The sequence below is a fragment of the Aspergillus vadensis genome (genome assembly GCF_003184925.1).
Source record: "Aspergillus vadensis CBS 113365 unplaced genomic scaffold BO88scaffold_8, whole genome shotgun sequence".
Lineage (NCBI taxonomy): Eukaryota > Fungi > Ascomycota > Eurotiomycetes > Eurotiales > Aspergillaceae > Aspergillus > Aspergillus vadensis.
In genome coordinates this window covers 614544-638315 of record NW_020292046.1, presented here as the reverse complement: position 1 = coordinate 638315, position 23772 = coordinate 614544, and the positions used below count along the sequence as shown (strand labels likewise).

General features: G+C 51.0%; 6 protein-coding genes and 2 non-coding genes across 8 annotated transcripts; 3 read left to right on the top strand and 5 right to left on the bottom strand.

Annotated features, from left to right (window-relative positions):
* Nucleotides 1-2250: 2250 nt before the first annotated feature.
* Nucleotides 2251-10171, bottom strand: BO88DRAFT_480648 (uncharacterized protein; the record flags this gene model as incomplete). The annotated part of the gene is made up of 9 exons (XM_025712156.1): nucleotides 2251-3186; nucleotides 3242-3713; nucleotides 3770-4110; nucleotides 4165-7655; nucleotides 7708-8169; nucleotides 8222-8672; nucleotides 8720-8832; nucleotides 8885-9008; nucleotides 9062-10171. 9 exons carry the CDS (start codon nucleotides 10169-10171, stop codon nucleotides 2329-2331), a joined length of 7422 nt encoding a protein of 2473 aa, XP_025564145.1. The 3' UTR covers nucleotides 2251-2328.
* Nucleotides 10172-10827: 656 nt separating this feature from the next.
* BO88DRAFT_480645 (cytochrome P450) lies at nucleotides 10828-12894 on the top strand. The gene is made up of 5 exons (XM_025712155.1): nucleotides 10828-11793; nucleotides 11848-12165; nucleotides 12225-12335; nucleotides 12395-12561; nucleotides 12597-12894. Exons 1-5 carry the CDS (start codon nucleotides 10981-10983, stop codon nucleotides 12787-12789), a joined length of 1602 nt encoding a protein of 533 aa, XP_025564144.1. The 5' UTR covers nucleotides 10828-10980; the 3' UTR covers nucleotides 12790-12894.
* A 482-nt stretch (nucleotides 12895-13376) lies between these two features.
* BO88DRAFT_t108 lies at nucleotides 13377-13449 on the bottom strand. The gene has a single exon. It is a non-coding gene; the product is annotated as a tRNA-Lys (tRNA).
* Nucleotides 13450-13852: 403 nt separating this feature from the next.
* BO88DRAFT_403981 (steroid dehydrogenase) lies at nucleotides 13853-15070 on the bottom strand. The gene has a single exon (XM_025706497.1). The coding sequence runs from the start codon at nucleotides 14958-14960 to the stop codon at nucleotides 13965-13967; it is 996 nt and encodes a 331-aa protein (XP_025564143.1). The 5' UTR covers nucleotides 14961-15070; the 3' UTR covers nucleotides 13853-13964.
* Nucleotides 15071-15552: 482 nt separating this feature from the next.
* BO88DRAFT_487118 (uncharacterized protein) lies at nucleotides 15553-18101 on the bottom strand (the record flags this gene model as incomplete). The annotated part of the gene is made up of 2 exons (XM_025712523.1): nucleotides 15553-16238; nucleotides 16298-18101. The coding sequence occupies 2 exons, from the start codon at nucleotides 18099-18101 to the stop codon at nucleotides 15553-15555; spliced, it is 2490 nt and encodes an 829-aa protein (XP_025564142.1).
* A 417-nt stretch (nucleotides 18102-18518) lies between these two features.
* On the top strand, nucleotides 18519-19928 carry BO88DRAFT_403980 (serine hydrolase domain-containing protein). The gene has a single exon (XM_025706496.1). The coding sequence runs from the start codon at nucleotides 18862-18864 to the stop codon at nucleotides 19897-19899; it is 1038 nt and encodes a 345-aa protein (XP_025564141.1). The 5' UTR covers nucleotides 18519-18861; the 3' UTR covers nucleotides 19900-19928.
* An 871-nt stretch (nucleotides 19929-20799) lies between these two features.
* Nucleotides 20800-20872, top strand: BO88DRAFT_t115. Its single transcript has one exon. It is a non-coding gene; the product is annotated as a tRNA-Lys (tRNA).
* Nucleotides 20873-21226: 354 nt separating this feature from the next.
* Nucleotides 21227-23654, bottom strand: yvc1 (putative potassium ion channel Yvc1). Its single transcript, XM_025702294.1, has 5 exons — nucleotides 23359-23654; nucleotides 22972-23299; nucleotides 21982-22916; nucleotides 21786-21926; nucleotides 21227-21737 (listed from the first exon to the last, which is right to left on the bottom strand). Exons 1-5 carry the CDS (start codon nucleotides 23432-23434, stop codon nucleotides 21304-21306), a joined length of 1914 nt encoding a protein of 637 aa, XP_025564140.1. The 5' UTR covers nucleotides 23435-23654; the 3' UTR covers nucleotides 21227-21303.
* Nucleotides 23655-23772: the final 118 nt, after the last annotated feature.

The following is a 23772-nucleotide window of genomic DNA, read 5'->3' as shown; positions in this document are numbered from 1 at the left end:
TGCGGAGGGCGGTCACGAGAGCGTTGTGGCTCGATTGCTTGGTGTTGGGGTGGATTGCCATGCTGCGGACTCTCAAGGGAAGACACCATTGGCATATGCGGTCGAACGAGAGAGTGCATCGATCTTGAATATACTGCTGCAAGCGGGGGCAGATCCCAATGTGAAAGATGAGGGCGGCATGATCCCGTTGTCGACTGCGGTAGAGAAAGCCAATTCTGATATTGTTGAAATGCTATTGAAGGCCGGGGCTGATCCCAATGCTGTCGCTTCGAATGGGTGTCCGCCGTTGTTGTCAGCGGTGCAGGCTGATAATGAAGTCATCGTGCAGTTGCTGCTGGAAGCGAAAGCGGATCCCAATCTAAAAAGCTCGGAAGGCAAAGCGCCGCTATCGTGCGCTGTCGAAGCGGGAAATGAAACCTTGGTGCAATTGCTGCTGAAGGCAGAAGCCGACCCTAATGAGAAGAATCCAGAAGGGAAAGCACCGTTGTCATGCGCCGTCGAAGAGGGTAACGAAATAATCGTGCAGATGCTGCTGAAAGCAAAGGCAGACCCCGACGTGAAGAGTCCTGAAGGAAGAGCACCACTGTCATGCGCTGTGGAAGCGGGGGACGAGGTCATCATGCAGATGCTGCTTAGGGCTAATGCTGACCCTGATGTGAAGGACGGGGATGGGAGGCCACCATTGTTTTGGGCAATCGAAAAGGGATCCGAGGAGGTAGTAAAATTGTTGATTGCGTCTAGAAGAGTAGACCTCAATGCAGTTGATGACGGTGGTCGTTCTGCGCTGTGGTGGGCTGCAATGTCTGGGCAATTGAATATCGTCCGGCTGCTGGTTCGGTATGGAGCAGATATGGAGCTGCAGCCTTCCTCAGGAGGAAAGTACGAGCAATGTGGAACGCCTTTATACCAGGCTGGCCGTCGGGGCCACTTCGATGTGGTCAAGTATCTGATAAAGAAGGGGGCTAACATTAATGCCCCGGCTGGAGAGCCAGGTCTGTCGCTACTGATATCACTGGTGCTCTTTGACCGAACGAAGAGGGGCAGACGGATGCTCGAATTGCTGCTCGATAGAGGCGCGGACATTAACTCACAAGACGCCTCCGGGAAGACGATCCTGGATCTTGCAGCAGCAGCCGGCGATGTCGAGCTGGCCGAGCTCGCACTAGAGCATGGAATAATGTTAGAAGCCACCGCGAAGGACGGCATGACGGCTCTGCATCGTGCAGTACTACACCAGCACGATATCATCATGGACATGCTCCTGGACGCTGGCGCTGATGCCGAAGCACAGGATGGTAACGGGGATACTCCATTACACTTTGCGGCAGCCAGTGGTCGCAGGGGTCTCTTTGAGCTATTTCTGGAAAAATCCCCAGACATCAACATTACTAATTTCTCGGGTGAAACTCCGCTGCATAAAGCAGTGCAACGGGGTCGTCGAAAGATGGTTGAGTATATGCTGCACAATGGAGCGGACGTCAGCATGCGCGATGATTATCAACGGACACCACTCCATAAGGCCGTGGGGTCGGAGAACAACGTTATGAGGTTATTGGTCAATCGGGGGGCGGATGTTCATGCGAGAGACATGTTCGGCCAGACTGCTCTTCATATGGCAGCAGAGGCTGGGCTAGCGGAGGATGTTTACTTCCTTTTAGGTCACGGAGCAGCCGGGGATCTACCAGATGATCGTGGTCGAACGGCACGGGACTTGGCTGTAAAGGCAAAGAAGAAGAATGTCATCAGGGTATTTGAACGGATGGAGTTGATGGTTGCGAAAGATTCGGAGGAGTCTTCTTCTGATGTATCGTCTGATGAATGAACGCTTGTACATATCCACAAATATGATCAGAGACCGATCTTGAGGTCCCAGTACATTTACTGATTTTCAATGCATTGAATAAAACGGCAATTCGGTTGAGGCCCTGAAGGTATATGCGTCTCTCTACATCGTCTTACTTAGCTGGGTCTTTCCTAATCCAGTAACTGGAAAGACTATAAACCCCCCCCCCCCCCCTCTATTCCCGTCTTTTCTCTCACTCCCTTCAACTTCCCTCCCATCGCCCATCCTTCGATGGGAACGCAGTGCTAAAGTAGAGGGGGTCGGTCAATTAAGAGCGAGATTATCTTATACGAGCGTCGTGGATCTCCATCAAAACACCATAGACCAGTTTATATTATAGACCACAAGATTTCTGTGTGTAGATGATCTAATGGGCCAAGTATCCTCACAATCTTAGTCAGTATGCTCTTTTTTATTTACACTCAAGATGATACCAAAATTCTCATCCAAGCCTCACATACTACTTCATCTTCTCGGCGGGTTCCCTAAGCCGTGGCGCCATCTTCCTCCTTCACCCCATATCTTGTACGAAGAGTCCCAGTCACTAACTTGGCGATGTTGCCAACCGTTCTCGCCTTGATGATGTCTCCGAGCGGGACCTCTACCTCCACCTTACGGCGCAGCCAATGTTTAATCTGCAAACCCATCAGGGAATCTACCTCAAGACTGCCGTATTGATCTAGACCCATCTCCTCGGTCAGCCCATTATGCGTAGCGATCTGCTCGCCGAGCTTTTCGATAATTAAGGCCTCACATGAGCCGTCAATTAGGGGTGTGGGGTCGTCTCGAAGCGACAGGAGTTGCCGCTGCAATTGCTCGTCATCGATATCCCCGGTGGTCGATGCGTCAGTCCCTGTTGGAAGAGTGGAAAACCGCGCATCCTGCTGGAGCCATGGATCACCCGTCATAACGGCCGGAGAAAGTCCACAGACCACTGTTGCCGGACGCGTAGGGGACAAACCATCTCTTGCCGAGAGAAGAGCCAGCTGAAACGCCTTCAGCACATCTCCTTCCCCCATCATGTGATGCGAGGCTTGCCGTGCTTTAGACAAAAGCTCCGGCTGTTGTGACATAAGACCCATTTCATCGACTGGCCCAAGACTGACTAGCGAAGCAGGTAGGCCTAGTCCTCGACGATACTGAACAAACCCATCTAAGAAGGAATTGGCAGCGGCGTAATTGGCCTGCCCTGGGTTTCCAATCATGCTGACTGCGGAGCTGAATACAATGAAGAAATCTAGGGATCGGTTCTTAAGAGCACTATGAAGGTTCCAAGTCCCTTGGACCTTGGTTGCCAGACTTGTGGTCCAGTCTTCGTATGGCATCTTGTCGAATAGTTGGTCCTGCATACTGAGTTAACATTCTGCGACCTGTTGAATTTATGATAGCTTTGGTTACCTTCAGGACAGCTGACATCTGAACAACACCGGAGACTAGACGTCCATTATTTCGAATAGCGCGCTGAACGGTGTCCGCATCTGTTACACTTCCGGCCACCATCACTACGCGGCATCCTTGACTTTCAAGCTCTTGAGCAAACATCTGATCCTCTGCATGGGATCCTGCAGATCGAGAAAGGAATACGAAATCGCGAGCTCCATGCTCCACCATCCATCGGACGACAGCCCGGCCGATGCCTCTCAAGCCACCAACAAGCAAGTACGAGGACGTAGGTGAGAAACTAAACCGGGCCTGTGCGGGAAGTAGTGGATATTTGCTCTCATCGTCTGGCATTTCAAGCACAAATTTTCCAATGTGCTGCCCCTTCTGCATCTGTCGCATGGCTTCTTCAACCTGGTCCACTTGGAATACTGTATGCAGAGGTCGGTGCATTGTTTCATCTAACTTCTTAATAGCTGTTTCAAGAGCCCTGGTGAGACATTTAGTACCTGGAATACTTCGATACATTGAGCAGATACAACATACCACCTCGCTGTTGCCGCATCGTCATAGGCCACACTATACAAGTCGAAGCCACAGTATGAACGACACCCTTGAAATCCATTAAGATCAAGCATGCCATGACCCAAAATGTCTCTTTTCCCAATCTCAAGCAACTTGCCGAATTGAGCGACACATTTCCAGGACGCTCGGAGAAGCTCCCCAGCTAGTGAATTGAGCACCAGATCGACGCCCCTGCTATTGGTTTCCCGCATGATCCCAGAGAGAAAGGAAACATTATGCGAATCGAAGATGTGCGAGCGTGGAATGCCAAATGTCTTCATGAGATACTCGACTTTCTCGTCGCTACCAACCGAAGCAAACACCTATTCCCCTCGTTATTACAGCATAGCATACGGGGGATGAATGTGTTGGCATACCTCGGCGCCGATGCTCTGGCAGACATGCACTGCCGCCAGTCCGACTGCACCACACGCGGAATGAATCAAGACTGACTGACCCTTCTGCAGCTTTCCAATACCTATCAGTGTGTATATAGCTGTCAAATAAGCACTTGGAGTGGCGGCAGCTTCTGCCAACGTGAGACGCTGAGGAGCGGGAATCACCCGATCAGCCGGAAAGACTGCCAGGGTCTTCGTCGGTTGCGGGTCGAAAACGACGACTGGATCACCGACTCGGAGTGTTGTCACCTCCGATCCCACGCGAGTCACAAAACCGCTTCCCTCGAAGCAAAAATCCATTGTCTTAGTTCGTTCCACAACACCCAAAGACATCATAAGGTCTTTGAAGTTGAGAGCCAAATAACTAGCCTTGACTTCAACATCGTGTGGACCGACCTCTTCCGTAGGAATGGGTTTCCATCCAAGAGAGCTCAAGTCTCCGATGGTTTGGATATCTAACAGATACGAACTTAGCTTTTCTGTGGCATTGAGGTGGTCTACAACCTTGGTGAGGGCTGCACGACCGGTGTGGCCTGCGCCCCGGTGCAGTATGAACTCGAAATCGCGGACTGGCTTTCCTGAAATTGGCATACCCAGCTGCTTGTACGCTTGAGTCACCATAGTAGTTGCAGTCTCGTCAAACGAGTCAATCTCACACGTGCCAATATCGACATTAAACTCACACCGCAATGTGCGCATGAGGCCCAGGATGAGGCAAAACCGAGGGTCCTTGCATTCCATCTGCATCGAATGGGTCACCCAGAGGAGACGCTTCACCGAGGACATCCAGCCCTGAATCGTACTGTAGGTGGATTGGGACATATCATGTAGGAATGGGCTTTCAAAATCGAGTAATGCGATAACATTTTCAGTGGGGAGCTCTTCTCCAAAAGTGCACCAACGCACATCATATCCGTCGGAGGACAGGCAACCCGCCAGACTCTGTATCCAAGAGTGGTACCTTGCTTCTGATGTGCAAAGCAGGTTGATAGATTCGCGTGGAGGTTCGATCACGGGGTTTGTTGCTAGCATCAGTGCCTGCCAGTGGAGTGGTGCCGGAGCATTGTAACGGACACCGTCGAGCCCAGAAAAACCTGCCCGGCAAAATTCCTCTTCCCAGCGCTCCACAGAGACGTGAGGCTTGTTCCCCCGATAGTCGCCCATGCCCAACCAATAGCTTGGAAGAATACCCATGACGGCATCAACATGTGGGATTTCGGAGCAAGGCTCGTACAAGAGCAACCGCCCCCCAGGAACAAGTAGAGAGCGAATCTGCGCCAGTGACTGGCTAAGAACAGGTGTTTCATATAGCACATTGCACGCAATCACTAGATCGTAATAATTCTCTGGGAAGCCCTGGTCTGTCACACTCTTTGATATGTCCAGTGTTCTGTACTCCATTTTTGGTACACTTTCAAAACGCTCTTCCAATTGCTTTACCAGCCCAGGTACACTGTCGGTTACCGTGAACTGACTAAAGAGACGATCACCGTGATCAGTGGTCAAGCTTTCCAGGATTGTGGCTGTTGCCGAACCAGCCCCAGCTCCAACCTCCAAGACGCGCAGATGAGGATTCGCGTGGGCAAGAGGACCAAGAAATCTGTTCCAGTCGTAAAGCTCAAGGCCCCAATCAACAATCCCCCTGATGGTCTCTAAGAGCGAGGTGTCTTGAAAGATGCTTCCGCTTATCAGCTGGTCCGGATGCTCACTGGCATACGCCCAGGCGTCGTTATAGCATCGTTCAACCCTAGCATCGGGAAATTGGCCCTGCAAGGATCTGAACAGGACCTTTCGCTGATACTTATCCATATTCCTAATCTGTTGAACACCTGGAATATGGTCATATTGTCCCTGAAGTACCTCCCTGCCTGTGTCCATACTGAGTTTTCTGTAATTTTCCAAGTGCGATGGTAGCGAAGTCTGAGATCCCAGAGCATCGATCATCTCGAATATTAAGAGAAATCCGGCCATGGCGAGAGATTGTGTCTTCTGTTGGCCCATGTCAATGTGCGATGGTACTTGTTGGGCCGCCGGCAGGAACCTAATATCCGGCTTCCATTGGATATGTGTTGCAAGCTTCGACCCTTTCGTTTCTTGGCCGGCTTCTGGTATGGGCAATAAGCGCAGTCCCTTCATTTCCAAAACGACATCACCCGTTGACTCAGAAACTACCTTGAAATATCCACTTAGACTTTCTTTTGTTGGATCAGTCGTCGTCGCCTCAACAAGCATTGAGCTGCTTCCCGGGGCCAGGTACACCCGGTCAATATACAACGGCATGCCCGCCTTGTCAGGATAGTGCGAGACCCCCTTGTCACTGGCAACCAGCATTACTTGAAGACACTGATCCACAATTGTTGGGTGTATTGCGTAATAGCTGTCATGGTGTTCGCGGTCATCCTCCACCCGCCCACGAGCTGCATTCGTTAGGGGACTGGCGGTAATGTCCTGCAGTCCTTCGAACCGGGAACCATATTCAAGGCCTTTTTTCTCGCATCTGCGGTACCATCTGTACGACGAAATATGTCTGGTGAATGGCTCTGAAATTTTGTTCGACGGAAGGGGCTGGTCTGTGCCTCCTCTCACCTTCCCAGAGCAATGCTTAGTCCATCCTTGACCATTGTAAGAACAGACCGTGAACTCATACCAGTCTGAGTCCATAGTAGCATTCATTGTCATCTTGCGTAGCGTTGTCATTATTTCAATTTCATCCTCATCTCGAACGAGGGCTTCCATGAGCAGAACTTGCTCTATTGTGCAGGCAGTTTGGCCAGTTATTTGCCGTATGGCTTCCGATGCCAGTGCCACGTATCCAACGGCTGGAAATACAACAAGACCCATCATGCGATGGTGGTTAATCCAGGGAACCTCCTCACCCTTCAGGATATTTCGCCATGCAGGCTCGAAGTCATTGGATTCCAGGCATCGCGCCCCGAGAAGCTCATGACGGGGAAATTGGCGCAGGCGCCATTGTTTACTGATGCGAGTTTCTGCCCAGGGGATTTCTTCGCGCTGCCATGGGTAGGGAGGAAGGTCAGTGAGTATTTCGCCCTGATACCTACCATTGACAGCGAGAAGATCAACAGGTAGGTGGTTGACATAAGCTGTTCCAGCGACAGAGAGGATGCGAGACAGGTTACTTTCGTTGCTTCTCATTGTCGCACAGTATGTAAAGCTCATGCTGACTGAGCGGAGTATTTGTTGGATTGGCCCCCGGAGTGCTGAGTTAGACCCTATCTCTATCACGATCTGGTGTTTGCTCTGCGTGGATGTGGCTAGGTTCTGAAAAGCAGTGGAGAACAAGACGGGGGATTCCAGGCTTCGTCGCCAATACGCCGCATCAAGCTCACTAGGCTTTGTGATTACTGTTCCAGTTACCGTTGAGTACATTGGGGTCATTTCCTCGTGATGGCTGACCAGGTGATGCCGTGAGAGTTCTTCGTACTTGGCACCCACGGAAGCCATAAATCCTGGAAACCCATTTAGCAAGGAAGCTGACTGCGTATGTTTTAAATGACCCACCGGAGTGATACGCCCGCTCAACCGGTAGCATTTTCAAAAGAGTGTCCGGCTGTTCATTTTGGATTCGAGTTGCTACAGATTCCAGCTGATCACGGCTCCCAGCAAGGGTGACGCTGTTCGGGCTATTCTCGCATGCCAATTCCACTGCGTCGCCCAGATATCGACTGATACTGTCTCTGCCAATCCCCACTGCGAGCATGCCTCCCTCGGGAGCCATATTGGCGATTATCCCGCGAGTATAGGCCATTATGATTGCCGTGGCCATGGACAAGGCGTTGGCTGCATAGGCCGCTGCGAACTCTCCACTGGAATGACCTATGACATTGTCTGGAGTGATTCCCCATGATTTGAGAAGATTTACCAAACTAATCTGAACCGCAGTGCACAGAGGCTGTGCTATATCAGGCCGGTTAATGTCACTCTCAGGGCCTATCTTAACCAACTCCTCTTCAGGGTGGCGTTCTCAATGGTCAGTGGAACTGCCACGCAAATATCGGAACATTGGGGCCTATACCGTGCATCCTCCACGTGGGTGCATTGGGCAGACTCTGCAGTACCCGATCCATGTATTCTAGGTCCTTCCTGAAGGACGTAAAGTTTTCCATCAACTCCGCACCCATTCCTGCCCACTGAGCTCCCTGGCCAGGAAATGCAAATGTCACGATCTTTGATCCAGTCTTTGTATTGTCGGCTTTGGTGAATTCAATAGAATCAAGAGGAACTTCTCCACCGGTAACTGCGAATGCCCTGTGACGAAGATGCTCTCGCTTTGCACAGAGGGTATAAGCCAGATCGGGCACTGCCTCGTGATGACGGGAAATGTATTCTTTTATGTCCATCGCCCGCTGATCAAGGGACTTAAAGCCACTAGCTGACAACGGTAAGAGTCGCAGACTATTGTTGTCCATCCCCAATGCCGCTATTGCCTTTTGGGGCATCATCGATGCGGCTGAATCCACAATGACCTATTCTGTGAGCCTTTGGATTCTTCCAGGTGCGTAAGGTGACCTACATGGGCATTGGTACCGCCGACCCCGAAGCAGTTGACACTGACTCGTTCTTTGCGGTCGGCTGGCCAGGGGAGAACATCAACAGGTACAGTCAAACCTGCTTCGTCAAACAGAACTAATGGGGGTAAGCAACTATATGTGGTGCGACCAAAAAGAAGAAATCGTACTGTTTGGATTTGGTGTCGAAAAGTTAACGTTGGGAGGAATTTGTCTGTGCTCCAGGGCAAGCACTGCTTTAATCAGGCCTGCGAGACCCGCTGTGCCCTCGGTGTGACCAATGTTCGATTTCACCTGCAATGCAATTTGTTAACAACTGATCGTTCGTAGGTTCGTTCCAAGCTTACCCCTCCGATAATCATGGGATGTCGTCCAAAGGCATCGGCCACGGCGGTGGTTTCAACGACATCCCCCACCCGGGTGGCCGTGCCGTGACATTCAACAAATGCGGTCTCTGCAAGATTTTCGAGATGGGCCTTTCGGTAGGCCTTCCGGATCAGCGCCTCTTGTCCGGCTGATGATGGGACTGTGATGTGGTTTGTTCGGCCATCGAAATTTGTCGCAACCGCTCGTATGACGCCACGGACTGGATCTTTGTCGCGGATGGCATCGTCTAGCTTTTTTATATACAAGGCGCACACTCCCTCCGCTCTGGCGTAACCGTTGGCTTCCGCATCGAATGTTTTACAGATCCCATCAGGGGACAATGCCCCCGCCTGCGACATGTTGGTTGTCATTGTGGGAGTGAAAATCAGGCTGGAACCTCCAACTATCGCTGAAGGGCAGTCGCCGAGAGCAATTGCCTGACATGCCTCGTGGAGAGCCACAAGCGAGGATGAGCAAGCAGTTCGACAAGTCATGCACGGGCCCTTGAGGTCGTATTCGAATGATACTCTGTTGGATGCCGCATAGTCCCCAGTCCCCACGACGTGGAGCGGGTTCAGGTTTTGGGTGTCCTTCGCTGTGAGATCTAGCCAGTCCTCCCCAAAGGTGCCTACAAAACATCCAATTTCCTTGCCTTGCCAGTTGACTTGTCCGCCGCTTTCCATGCACTCCCAAACCACTTCCGATAGAATAGTCTGTTGGGGGTCTACAAACCCATGCTCGTATCGATTGTTATGGAAAAAGGAGGTATCAACTTTTCCCAAATAGTCACCGTCAAGAAAAAAGCCGTGCTTGGCAATTACCGATTGTGTATCCACGCCAGGAGTCCCGTGGAAGGCGTCCACGTTGTATCTTCCCGCAGGAACTGGAGTGGATGCGCATCTCTTGTCAATCATGAATTGCCAAAAGTCTTCAGGGGATGAAATGCCACCAGGCAGCCGTGCAGCCATTCCGACAATGGCGATGAGAGGAGGAGCCTCGTGAGTCCATTGATCTGCAGAACTCTCACGGAATTCATGCGAGTCGACGGTTGTCCAGCCCGGAGAATTGCTAGCAGTATCGCTGGATGACATGTCGTAGAGTAAAGAAGGGAAAATGATATTGATGGTGCAGACTACTTTGCTCTTTGGACTGATTTATTGTGGCAGGGAGCATGCAACTTTATAAGATGTTTCCCACTGAGCAATCACAGAAGTACTTGCTCATATTCATCGTTATCGGTCAGTATTCACTCCCTTGCCGAGCTGACAGGCATGACGCCTGTATGTCTTCGCAATGCCCGCCAACCCACCGCTCTTTCCAAAGTATAAGTAATAACTCCGCGACCAATAACCAATACAGTCGTACAAAAATGACAAATAACACATTATTCTGACTGATTATTGGGCACCCAATCAAACTCAATACTCCTCCTGGTATCCTCTGTGCCAGTGCGTGGATGCGGGTACGTATGAGCCTGAGATGATGTTTTCTGTTCATTCCTCGCCATCAGTATAGATAAGAGGTTAGGTTTCACGTAGTATCTGGTGACTTGCCGTCGCTAAGATCAATTATTCCGAGGATTTTCAAATCTAATCTCAACTATGGAGCCCTATTCAAGAGCAAAAGAAATATGGTCACCGGTAACGGCGATTGACTACGTCCCACGCATCAGCTGGTCCCTTGCGCACTTCAGAACGAGTTCAGCTGCGCTCTTTTTTCTTTTTCTCCAGAATGACCGACCCAACCACTGAAGTGCCCTCTTCTTCTGCACAATACACCGCTATTTCGAAGAGATAATTGCTATTTTCAAGAGGTAAAAAGCAAAATACAGAAGTGTTGCCATCCTTTATTACTTCTTCCGACCGGTCGGTACAAACCCAAAGTTTAAAGAGCCACCGACATGATGAACATCGCACAGCGGTTTTTATCGCTGGAGTGGCACGACATGGTGAACATGGACCTCAGAATTCTAAGAACTTATATATGCTTATTGGCGGCTTTCATCGTCGTCTTCGTCTTTGGACTTGCTTTCTATCGACTCTACCTCAGTCCCCTAGCTAAATTCCCTGGTCCTCGGTTGGCCGCTGCGACGGGGCTCTATGAAACTTACTATGATGTTGTTCGTGATGGTCAATTTTCCTCGCACATCGAGCGTCTGCATCAGACATATGGTCCGATTGTGCGCATCAAGCCGTGGGAACTTCACGTGAAAGACCCGGACAACTACAACACGCTGTACGCAGGAGTGACGCGAAAGCGAAACAAGGACAGATGGTTCTCGTTTGCGGGATGGCCTGATTCAATCTTCTCAACCAATGGACACGCGTTGCATCGCTCCCGACGAAGCGTGTTAGGGCAGTTTTTCAGAAGGCAGGCAATCCTTGATGTGCAACCGCTTATTCAGGAAAATATCCAGGCTTTGTGTCGTCATTTTCGCAAAGCGCAAGCGGCGTACGATAGTTTAGAACTTTATACTACCTTTTCTTATTTTACGAGTGATACTATATCGCAATATGCGTTTGGGAAACAGAACGGCTTTCACTACTTGGGTGAGGCCGAGCTGGATGTGACTTGTAAATCAAAGGCGCACTCTATCTTTGAGCTTTCTCAGAAGACAAGACATTTCCCCTGGCTTTGCAAGCTGGTTCACTTCTGCCCTTGGCCAGCATCACTTATGGATGCCGATTTTGCTAGGGTCTATACCCAGGAAATGGTAAGTGGCTTTCGGGTGTGTATTTGAGATTCTAAAGCTGATGTGGGAATCCAGGAAATTCAAAGTATGGTTCGCAAGACCATACTGGAACGTGGTACGGGATGCAGCGAGAAGCCCAACCCAATCTATCCTGCAATTCTGAACAACGAGAAAGTACCCGAGGATGAGAAAAGGCTCGCCCGCCTGACTGATGATGCGATCTTCATGGTACAAGCCGGTACCGATGCGCCAGGAAGAGCATTAGTTTTGACTTTATATTACATTCTGCGAGATCCAGAGGTGCATAAGAAGCTTCGCTCTGAGTTGTGTGCTTCTTGGCCAGATGCAAGAATGGAGCCAGGACTTATACAATTGGAACAGTTGCCTTATTTTGTATGGCTCTCTCCTTGGAACGATACAACCTCAAGGTGCAACGGCTAACCCAGCATCAGACTGCCGTGTTAAAGGAAGGACTTCGATTATCCTCTCTCGTCAGCACACGTCTTCCACGTGTCGCACCGGATGAGGAATTGCAATTTCATGGATACGAAATCCCACGCGGAGTAGGCCATGATTTCCTCTCCCCTCTAGTGCTCTAATCATAGCTAAATAATTATGTTAGGTTCCCGTGAGCATGACTACCTTTTTTATCCTCCGTGATCCAAAGAATTTTCCCGAGCCGTTACGATTTATCCCCGAGCGCTGGCTTCTGGAGCCAGAGGACTTGCGAAAGTTGGAGCGGTACCTAGTTCCGTTTTCCAAAGGCACGTTGGGGTGTGTGGGCCAAAGGTAAGTTGCCACCGGAAGGCAATCTACAGAGGCAGACCGAAGCTAATGGGGCGCAGTATGGCTTGGGCATGGCTGTATATGGTGCTTGGGACACTCCTGCGAAGGTTTGAGATGAGACTTTATGACACGACGGAGCGGAACGTAACTCCAGTCAGAGATAAGTTCCTCTGGCAGACGGAGCCTGGACTGAATCGGGTTCAGATCAAGGTGTTGAGGGAATATTCATAAAGAATATTGGGGACAATGTAGTGCCTGCGACTCAAAGGCCTTTAACAGTATGGTATTGTATAAAGATTGTCAATCTAGGGTATATACTGGATAATAGACAGGGCGAGCCATGGAAGAAAGGATGTTTGACTCACGGTCTCGACATTGGGTCGAGAATTAGATGACTGATAACAGGGTTGACAGATAGATCTGCACATGTTTCGATCCTGTAGTGCCGCTCTCTCACTGGGGCGTGCTACTGTTACAGTTATAGTATAGGTGTACGACGACATCCAATTCGAAAGTTCGTAAGTTTTATTGGTATTGTCTAATCAAGCTATGTCTGGACTGTCTTCTATTGGACTGCACATGGTAGGTGGGCATCTCATTTCTGGTTTAGCAGGATAGTAGGTAGCATAAGCTGGCGGGCGTAAAATCCGGCCGTCCGTCACTGGCAACATTTTCGATGCCCGGCTGCATGCACACCACGGCCAGCTCGAACACAAAAACAAGAGATGTATTTTTCTATCTGGTAACTGGTGAGATACGTAACCGAGTATATCCGTTCGAGATCACTAAAATAAAAAAAAAAAAGTGAGAAAAAAGAAAGCCCAACGCGGGGCTCGAACCCGCAGCCTTGAGATTAAGAGTCTCACGCTCTACCGATTGAGCTAGCCGGGCTAGTTCGGTGAATGGTTGTTTTGTAGTATGCTACATATTCCTTGGAGTAAGTATAGGCAAAGAGATTTCTCCGTCTGCTGATTGAAGTAGTAGCCCGGCAAGCTTGGGCCTGCCACCTATTCCGTACCGCCTGATAGTAGTAGTAGGTGTATTACCAGCTATCTTGTCTTGATCCATATTAAGGCTTCTCACTAATGGTACAAAATGATATGAACTCATGGTGCTATGGTTGTAGACGATGTGGTCGGCGGACAGCTGGCTTGCAGCGCAACAACCGAAATATATACTATCAAGGGCTCTGGTGATGTGAGACCTCAATCATCCTATGTCGTATGTGAACTTTCAGACCCTTGGAGCTGAGTACAGCAGTAAAGTAGTTAAAAAAGTAATTTTAAAGAGAACTCTCATTAATTATCAGACAAAAGAAGCCAAGGTGTAAGGAAGTAAGTCCCTACGAGAATGGCTATACACCTTCTCCCGAGGTGTACCTGAGGGTATCAATCATAGCGCCAAGATTACCGGAAATCTGCTGTTACACGCTCACACCACTTCTCTAATCTTACCGCATTACCCTCATCGCCCTTGTCCATTTCCTCAATAAGATCCCCCCGGGGACAGGGATGCCACCGACCAAACGGTATAACATACCTGCCGCTATCCGCAGCCGTGACCTCTGAACTACAACCCGCCCACAGCAGCGAGTTGGCACCCTCCCGAGCCGTGTAGAAGATGGGCTTGCACATCCACACCACCAGCTTAGGCGCGTCGTCGTAAATGCCGGTATATGCGTTGGCCGGGTTGACCGTTATGCTAACCACAGCCTTTTCGTCTTTGCCGGCCGCAGCAGCGAACTTCTTGGCAACCCGATCCGCCAGGAACCAGTTGCCTGTTTTGCTGATCGCGTAGTTGCGGTACACGTTGCTTGAAGGGTTATCGAGTTCATCGGCGGGCACGCCGCCCCGCGGCGCCAGGGTTTCGACGATCATGCTGCTCGACCAGATCACCCGCACGCTATCCGGGGGTGCATGGGCGGCGGTGCGGGTGAGGACATCTGACAGCAGAGTGGTGAGGAGGTAGGGCGCCGCGCAGTTGATACCGAGCTGCGGCTCGAGGTTCTGGGCGGTGCGCTGCGTCAGGGGCTGCAATGCGACACCAGCGTTGTTGAAGAGAAGGTCGAGGCGTGATTCACGCTCGAGAAATTGGGTCACAAAGGGATTGATTGTGGTGAGATCCGAGAGATCAAGGGGCAGAAAGATCAGTTTGCCGGAAGCAGTGGGGTCTTCTGCTGTGAGGGCTTGGATGGTGGCCTGGGCTTTTTGTTCGTTACGGGCGGCGATGTAGACAGTGGCGCCGGCGGAGTACAAGATGCGCGCCAATTCCAGGCCGATGCCGGCGGTGCTGCCGGTGATGATCACCACGCGATTGGATTGCGGAGGGAGATTGGCAGAAGTCAGGGTTGGTTTGGCAGGGAAGGTTTGCGGCCAGACGCGGCGCAAGAGATTTAGGATCATGGTGTTTGTCCTGAAGAGAGGAAAGTGGACAAGCGGAGATGAAAGGGTGCAATGTTTTTGAGGAAGAGAAGTGACAGGATTGAGGACATATTTAAATAAGAAAGAAAGCCCTTGACTAGCTACACTAATGGCTTAGTTTTGGTTCTTATAGTCATGACCTGCGCATCACTGGTGGGTGGTTAGTCGTTTTACATGATATATCCCGCAATTCGTGTAATATACACCTAGGGTAACCATAATATATCAGTTACACTCAGTTACAGCCCCCGAACGGAATACATACATACATACATACATTACATACGGATCTTTGCTCTTTCAACACACATAGTGTACATCCATCTATCAGCCTCTTTCTCCAACAGTGGCATCCGCATTCTCCAGCAACCGATTCAAAATACCCTCACACAACGCACTTAGTGTCTTGACCCCGACCACCTCCAACGTACTGACCACCACCTTCAACTCCTGCCGCAGCCAGTTCCGAAAGTCCACCGCCGCCAGCGAGTCCAGTCCGTATACTGACAGCGGCTTCGCCGCCTCCATCGGCTCCGCCAGCCCTAAACTGTGCATGAAGTGCCGATTGACCACCTCAATCGTGGCCAAGGATATCCTTCTTGCCAAGTTCGACGAGACACCCGCCGGCCGCGACAATGCGCCACGACTCGCCCAGCAGTCGGCCGGCCAGTGTATTCAGGATGACGTCCACGCCACGGCCGCGTGTTGCCTCCCAAATTCGCGGCGCGAAGGCCGCCGTCCGCAAAGAGTATATACGCTCCGGTGGGATATTATACTGCTGGGTCAGCACTGCGCGTTTTGCGTCGTTACCCACGGTGGCATAGATGTCGGCACCCATGGCCTGGCAGATCTGAATGGCGGCCTGCCCGACGCCGCCAGCTGCGGAGTGGATAAGCACAGACTGACCGCGATGGAGGTTGGCCAGGTCGAAGAGACCGCGGATCTCGGACAAGTAAACGACCAGCAAGAAAGCAGCTTCCTCGAAGCTCATGCTGTCTGGGATGGCGTGCGCGCCTTGCACGGGGCATTGGACCTTGTTGCCGAAGCTACCGCGGCGGTTGACGAGGACGCGCTGTCCGACGCGAAACGAGGTGACTCCCTTACCTAGTCGGCAGACCACGCCAGCGCCCTCGAGGCCCAAGAGGTACGGATTCTCAGGCACGATCTTCAGGCAAGTCGCCACGTCCTCGAAGTTAAGCCCCGCCGCATGCATCTCGACTTCAATGAAGTCATCCGGGAGAGGGACGGGGGAGCTGGAGACTTCGGCGAAGCAGAGCGATTGGAGCTTGCCCGGTTGTCGGCAGACCAGTCGCACACACGAGGGATGTTCGTGAAGATCTGGGTCCGCTGAGCTGGTGGAAGAGCGGCGGCGGTGGTGGTGATGGCGTCTTCTTGTTCGGCGTCTGCGTTCTTCTGTGTGTCTGGGTAGACCCTGCTGACGTGCACCACCCCATCGCGCTCGACGAATTCGTGGTCCTGCGTCTGATGGCCCTGCTGAAGGGAGAGAATGGTCCGGCAGATTGCTTCCAGGGAGCCAGTGCTGACGGCGAATTCGACATCCAGCAGAGTGAAGTACACGCAGGGGTCTTCGGCACGGATGACCCTTGACATGCCGTAGGCCAGGGAGCGATCCGGATGTTTCACGTCTAGTTGGGCGCCGCTTGTCACCCAAAAAATCTTACAGCCCGACGCAGTGAGGTGCTGGATTGCCTGCCATTGTATGGGTGTCACCTCATTCAGGGTCGCCGAATAAACCTCGTCCACGATCACAACGACTGAGCTGGGCGCGATAACCGCAGCGGGAAGGGGTAGGTTTTGCTCGCTCGGCGCTTTCCCGGGGATGGCCAGCTGTTTCACTAGTGGCTTATCTTCTGGGGTGAGATGAAGTACTGTTACCTCTGAAGTCGTCGCAAGCGGGGGGCAGACAATGGTCTTGTCTGATGAAAGCTGAGCGAGAAATGCCGTGTTCTTTGGCAAGCTGTCCTGTGCAAGAGGAACCACTCGCTCGAAGCCCTGGCCACGCAGAAACTCAGGAATCTGGGACGATGAACCTCCGACCATCGACCAGTCTGAGCTGCCAGAATCGCTGTCCTCACCGCTGATGACTGATGCGCTGCCCGCATCCTCCGTGACATCGACCAGGAACGTTCCAAGAACCAAAAGATATGCTGCCGGTGTCATGGCTCGCCTAACATTGGCCAGGGCATTCGCCAAATCGGAGCTAGAGACGGGCCCCAGCTGAAGGATCGCCAAATCAAGCATGTCAGGTAGCATGGACAGATCTACATCAGGCTTAGTCACATCGAGCATGTTCATCTGAGCCTGAGGGTATGTCTCCGTCAACAAGGGCTGCGAGGCACGTAGCGAAGCCAGGTTTTTCGGCATAAACTGGTATTTGCAATTTCCCTCTGCGAGGGACAGATCGCCGTCGAACATATCCCGCCCGACACTTCCCTCAAATGGCAGCGTGCTGAACTCCACCACCTGAAGGGAATGCTTCTCGTGGAGGAGCTCCATAAGGGTCCACTGCTTGTGTGATGGCGATGATGGATCGTGGTGTGGCCTGGACTTTTGCAGCGAACGACGAGTCTGAACCAGCGCACGTATCTGCCCGTCGCTCAAAATGGACATCTGCGGCTTCCAGTGCAAACGCATAAAGGTATGCAGCCTTTCAGGGGACTCGGAGCTAGCATCGAGTTTGTGGTACCACAAGCCCGTGACCTTAAGCAGTAGCCGTTTACTTGCCGGGCCAAAGACCTGTATATGTGAATTATAGTTGTGGGCTTCCTCGGGGCTGCCCACTCCGGAGAACTCAGCTGAGGCTGCTGCAACCGCAACTGGTACTGCCGCAACATCCCGAGCGTTGATGAGAAGATCATCTAGCACGGCGCTGCGGATGCCCTTCCACAGCGAGGCGGCCCCGGACTGAAGACAACCATCGATCGCCACGGGGTGGACTGAGTAAGGCGACTGAGGATAAGAAGACGGGGGCTCTGAAAAGGAAATCAAACCTCGGTTGGTTCGCTGACCGGCCACGGCCTCGACCTCCAGTTGTGACTGGAACGAAGGACCAAACGAGTACCAGACATCCCGGAGGGCCTTGTACCAGACATGTGCGGGCATGGGACTTCCGGCAGAAGGACTTCCAGACGCAATTCTTTGGGGGCAATTATGCCTCGCTAAAGCAGGTCAAACGCCGATATGACCCCGAGGGGGTATTCTATAGCACCGCCCTGGTAGGCAGTGATGAGTGGGAGGTCGCCAGTATGGGCGCTTGTGTCGGAGTAGCGAAAGTAACTGAGAGATGGACAGGCAACCTTGTAATCACGATATGATGCTATTAGCCTTATAGACCTAATGCAGTGGGGTGGTGATATGATATAGTATTTATCAACCAGTTATAATAGATCTCTGCGGCGGTTGGTTCCGCTAGCCAAAAGTACAATACAATTCAATACCTACCGTACGAATGATACGAGCCCCATGTATGCCCTCTGTATCCGCCCCCAAACCACCAAGAACCACCTAACAATCAACTCTCTAATGCAGTGAAGAGGGGCTAAGTACAAGTGGGCCGCGGAATAAATCTCACTCAGGTCTCAATACTATCCTTTGATCTAGTAATCGTTCCTCGGTTCGCAGTTTATTTTACTTCATTTGATCCAAGTGTTGTCCACCCATCTCACATCCACACTGCAAGAAGATAAGTTATCTACCAGTACTACAGCAGATGTCTCTCCCTCCTCTTATTCAGGGCCACTGTGCCCCTCCCTTCTCGCCTCTCCGCAATACCCTGACCGAGAATCTGCAAGCCGGGAGGAGCTAGGCTTCAGCCTCAGCGTGACCGTCGGCAACGAGACGATGGTCGATCTCTGGGGCGGACATGCGGACGCTGCGCGCACGCAGCCTTGGACTGCTAACACGATCACGTGCATCTTCTCCAGCTCCAAGGTCATCACCAACCTTGGCAGCAAACATGCTGATTGACAGGGGCCTGCTGGACCCTTCGGCGCCCGTAGCGCGCTACTGGCCCGAGTTAGCTGCCAATGGCAAGGAAGCCATCCTCGTCAAGCATGTCCTGAGCCACACGGTGGGCCTGCCGGCTTGGGAGCTGCCCATCACGCTGGAGGAGATCTGCGACACCCCCGTGGCAACGGCCAAGCTGGCAGCGCAGCAACCGTGGTGGTCCCCGCCCGGTAGCCACCTGGGGTATCACCCGGCCACACAAGGCGTGCTGGTAGGCGAGTTAGTGCGCCGCATCACCGGCCAGTCGCTAGGTGTCTTCGTCCAATCGAAAATTGCCGAGCCTTTGGGGGCCGACTACCGCCTGGGGGTGCTCCCCGCCGATGAAGAAGGGGATCCTGCCCGTGTTGCTGAGATGGTACCGCAGCCGCAGATGCTCTCACTCGAGGGACTGGACCCGGCCAGCATTATGATGCGCACCACCATGGGAAGCCCCATCCCGCCCCAAGCTGTCAACGGGCCAGGTGCGCCGCTGCGTCGCACTGAACTGAGTGGTACCAATGGCTTCTCCAACGCTCGCGCTATGGCTCGCATCGGCTCCATGGTCGCCAACGGAGGTCAGCTTGACGGGAAACAATTTCTCTCCCCCGAGACCATCAATCGCATCCTGGAGCCACAGGTCGATGCTGTCGATTCGGTCATGGGCAAGCGAATGTCCTGGGGACTGGGCTGGGCCCTTCCCACCTCGGGCAATTCCTACGACTTGGTCACTGATGGGCGCGTGGCTTACTGGGAAGGTTGGGGTGGGTCTATCCTAATCGTGGACCTAGATCGAAAGATGTGTATTGCATATGCAACGAACAAGATGGGCGCAAGCTTGGAGGGCGATAGCCGCACCCAGTCCTATGTTAAGCAGATCTACCAAATTGTCCGTGACATGCAAGATACTAAGATATAAGACTTTGGTATGGATTTAAACTAAATATGATATCTTTCCTCCTTAGATATCACTCATCATACAAATCCATTGATAGCAGTGTTTTCAAGCCACTGGAATCCTCTACACCTTGTCAGTCATCAATAAGGTACCCAGAGAAATGGTCATTCCTTCCTCTGACTAGTATAATCTTCATCCTGGCCTGAATCTAAGCCCATGTCTGTAGATCACTTTGAAACTTTCAGGTTTTGACTATTATACCTTGGTATATGGAACTACTAGTTAAATATCTATAAGCAGCAGTTACTGTACTTTCTATACTCACTACTCTGTATATATATACTTACATGATATATTCAAGGAGATACTACTTATTTCTGTAATCCTAACCCACTGGGGGAGGGATACTGGACGTACAGTAAATATATAACTATAAGAAGTCTAGTAGATAACCGACTTTCTTAGTAGGAAATTATGATAGAATGGAGAGATCTGTAGCAGTCAGAACAGTTTAAGAGATATATCATAAGCTACGTGGGGTGGTTTTGTAGATAGTAGCGCGCAAGGGAGAGTGAAGTACAGAAAACCCTAGCCCGATATAATAATTGCAAGAGTGTATGTCGCAGAACCACCATGCAACTCTAGTTTCCACGTGCACTATCAGCTAGTACTCACTGCATGAGCCCTTAAGCGAGAAAAGCATGGGGAGGGAGCATATTGCCTGTACCAATATTAGGATGGAGAGAAATGCCAGCACAATACTATGGCGTGTATAAATATATGCTTCAGACTGAAGGGTACATACAATGTCTTGTGTCGGCTTCGAGTCCAGCATATCTACTCCCAGGAGTGGCACCCTGGGTGACCATAAGCTGTCCCTGGAATATGTAGCATATAGAAAAACCTCCTTTCACCGAACTAGCCCGGCTAGCTCAATCGGTAGAGCGTGAGACTCTTAATCTCAAGGCTGCGGGTTCGAGCCCCGCGTTGGGCTTTCTTTTTTGTTCCCTCACACCCACACACAGAATGTGTTAGGGATGGATGGATCTCTTTTTTTTTTTTTTTTTTTTTTTTTTTTTTTTTTTTCATTTCATCCGGCATTTGTTTTCTTTTATTGCCCGCTATCACATCTTAATAACATAAAGGTAATATTTGTGTGAAATGGAGATAGGTCTGCTATTATGAGAACATACTATATTATTTACCACTTTTGGAAGCCACATCTTATGTCGGTGTCAACATACGACAATCATGACTCCTGGCGCTCATGATACGAATATATAAGCACTGACATAGATTCATAAATATAAAGTCGAGCAAAATACCAAACGGAAGATCAATGTTAACAATGCACAATACATGGCGAAGCGTATAGATCATAAACACCAAGAACCGAAAGACAACGGCCCCTCCCTACATTGACGCTCATTCTGGATCCACAATGGTTGAGCTTGACTCCCCCAGCATCATACTCCTTCCAGCCTTCTCCTCGGCCAAGACTCTGACTGTCTCGGTAAGCGAAATAACCTGCTCCTTCAGCCGCATAATCTCCAAGGTGGTGTTGTCCACTTGAATGTTTGGAGTAGATTCCCGTACGGTCTGGGTCCAGCTATCATCGAGATCAAAGTCAACTTCCTCGGCGGCGTGTTCCCATTCCTGCACGTCGTCGTCGTCCTCTTCACCGCGCCGACGGTTCCACCTAATGCGTCTTGCGTCACGCACTTCGAAGAACGCTGTGATAAAGAGGATGGGTGAGTATATAACGCCCATGATGACATCGTTGAGCTTGGCATAGTATTGTCTTGGTAGCCACCACTCAAACGGGAGCACTAAGAAGATGATCTCCAACAGATTAAAGGCTAGTTTAGGCGTTAGCGTAGGTATCAGAAATAGTGCGCTTAACATACGAGGTATAAAGACATTCTCATCCGGCGCGCGAACGAACTGCATGGTCTTCTGAGCGAAGATGGCCATGTACTCGTCAATGGCATTCCCCGAGATATCCTCGTAGGCACTGTTGTAGAGTGCAATGAGGATATTGAGCAGAACTGGAGTGGATTCAATCAGCTTTGCAACCAAATATCAACCCCGAGGAATACCCACTGGTCATTACAACAAAGTTGAAAACGTAGTAAAGGATGATACCAAACGGAAAGGCAAAGTCCTCAAACGTGCTGAATTCTGGGCTCTGCATGACGCTGTTCGCCATTCCTTGCACAATACCTCTCACAATGGGAGTATCATCATCCACTTGAGCCATACCGATGAATGCCTGGAAAAAGCCTGCAAGAACGACGAAGAGAAGGGCGAAGAAGATCAAGCTTTCCTTCATCATGACTCTCAAGACCACAAACATGGCACCGAAAAATCGGAAGGAATCGAGATAGAGCATCATGCGCATCCAGAACATCGGCCCCGCAAAAGCCAGAAAGTTGTAGCTCAATTCATTCAGGCTTTGTCTTTCCGCATCATGAACAGATTGAGAATGCGCCAAGGCAGCCACACGCAGGAAGAAAGATACGGCGAGGATTGCGTAGAGAGTAGAGTTGAAGGCATTCCAGAAGTCCAAGTAGTGCCATCCGACCTTCCAGAGTTTGGAAACTTCGTCGCAGATGAAGGCAAGGGTCATCACATAGAGGATCCCCTCCACGGCATCTAGATCACCAGTGGGGTTCACTGTGTTGATAACCTGGGTGTATAGTCCGAGATAAACAAGGGAGAAGAAAATCTGGCAAATGTTTTGATATAGAGGCGTCCTCATCCGATCTGGGTGGAAGTGAACCGCAAAACTCGTGTTGTCCCTCTCCAGGTAGGGAACGAAATTGGTTGGATTGCCCTCTTGCTGGCAGAACCATCCATTCCACAGGTATCTGATACACTTTTGATAACCCGAGGAGCCAATGACCCTCAAAGCATGTAGATCAACAGCGCGCTCGATGACATTAGCCGGCATGGCCTCTCCACCATCAATGAAAATCGAGTACCGCTTAAGGAGAACATTGATGAGTAGATTGTCCTGATCTTCCTCGGTTTCAATGCTATATCAGCTAATCAGCAAAGTCTCCAAAATCATGCTACGGGAGGGTGTATTACATTCTCTTCGCTATGACCTCACAAGCAAGGGCTCTGCGCTCATGTAAATCAGAATCCCAGAGCTCTTCCTGAGCCTGAAGCTTGAACCAACGCAGACAAACGAGGAGACAGAATGGAACGCAGGCCTGCAGGTCCTCGCCTCCTGCTAGACGGGCTGTCTGAATCACATTTCTTGTGATAACCCGACTATTCGGACTGACAATATCACTCTCATCTAGCTCGCAAGGGATGACTTGCTCTAGCTGGTACTTCAGACGAAGAGCGACTTTTGTCACCTCCTTAGAGGGTAGGGTAGAAGAGACCTGGTCATCTGTAAAAGCAGGAAGCACTATGGACCCTGTTAGCCGAGAGCATGTTGTAGAGCGGCTCCGCAATCAGATGACGTACATCGGTGTTGTTCCATATGCAGGCGGTGGCGGGTCCGCCCCGCGTCGCTGTTGAAGATATCTCGCCAGTGGCCCATTCTGAAGGCCCCAAAGGAGTAGATCAGTTAGTAGAATAATAGCAACGGTCGGATTTTCACAGGCGCTGAGGGAGGACTCAGGAGGGAGACTTCAGAGCTACGGTCTACTTAGTTAATGTAAGTCTTTCAGCCAGGCCGCGCGCCCCACTTCTCAGCCGCTCACCCAACCACCAATAAAGAAGCCTTCTTCAAGGTTCAAATCATACAAGCGGTCAGGATACGAGTGTTACTGAGCAGCAGAGCGATAATGATCGACCTGCTCCTTGCAATTAATCCAGAAGAGAAGGGCTTATACATCAGTGTCTGAAACGGCCACTGGGGTTGAACCGTTCGTTGAT

Bases quoted from the DNA above. Each gene is read 5' to 3' on its own strand.
- BO88DRAFT_480645 (XM_025712155.1), top strand. From the start codon at position 10,981: ATGATGAACATCGCACAGCGGTTTTTATCGCTGGAGTGGCACGACATG. The intron at 11,794-11,847 runs GTAAGTGGCTTT...GTGGGAATCCAG, and splicing joins GGGTCTATACCCAGGAAATG to GAAATTCAAAGTATGGTTCG. The intron at 12,336-12,394 runs GTAGGCCATGAT...TAATTATGTTAG, and splicing joins GATACGAAATCCCACGCGGA to GTTCCCGTGAGCATGACTAC.
- BO88DRAFT_403981 (XM_025706497.1), bottom strand. From the start codon at position 14,960: ATGATCCTAAATCTCTTGCGCCGCGTCTGGCCGCAAACCTTCCCTGCC.
- BO88DRAFT_403980 (XM_025706496.1), top strand. From the start codon at position 18,862: ATGCGGACGCTGCGCGCACGCAGCCTTGGACTGCTAACACGATCACGT.
- yvc1 (XM_025702294.1), bottom strand. From the start codon at position 23,434: ATGGGCCACTGGCGAGATATCTTCAACAGCGACGCGGGGCGGACCCGC. The intron at 23,300-23,358 runs GTACGTCATCTG...CAGGGTCCATAG, and splicing joins GCATATGGAACAACACCGAT to TGCTTCCTGCTTTTACAGAT. The intron at 21,927-21,981 runs GTGGGTATTCCT...AATCCACTCCAG, and splicing joins CAACTTTGTTGTAATGACCA to TTCTGCTCAATATCCTCATT.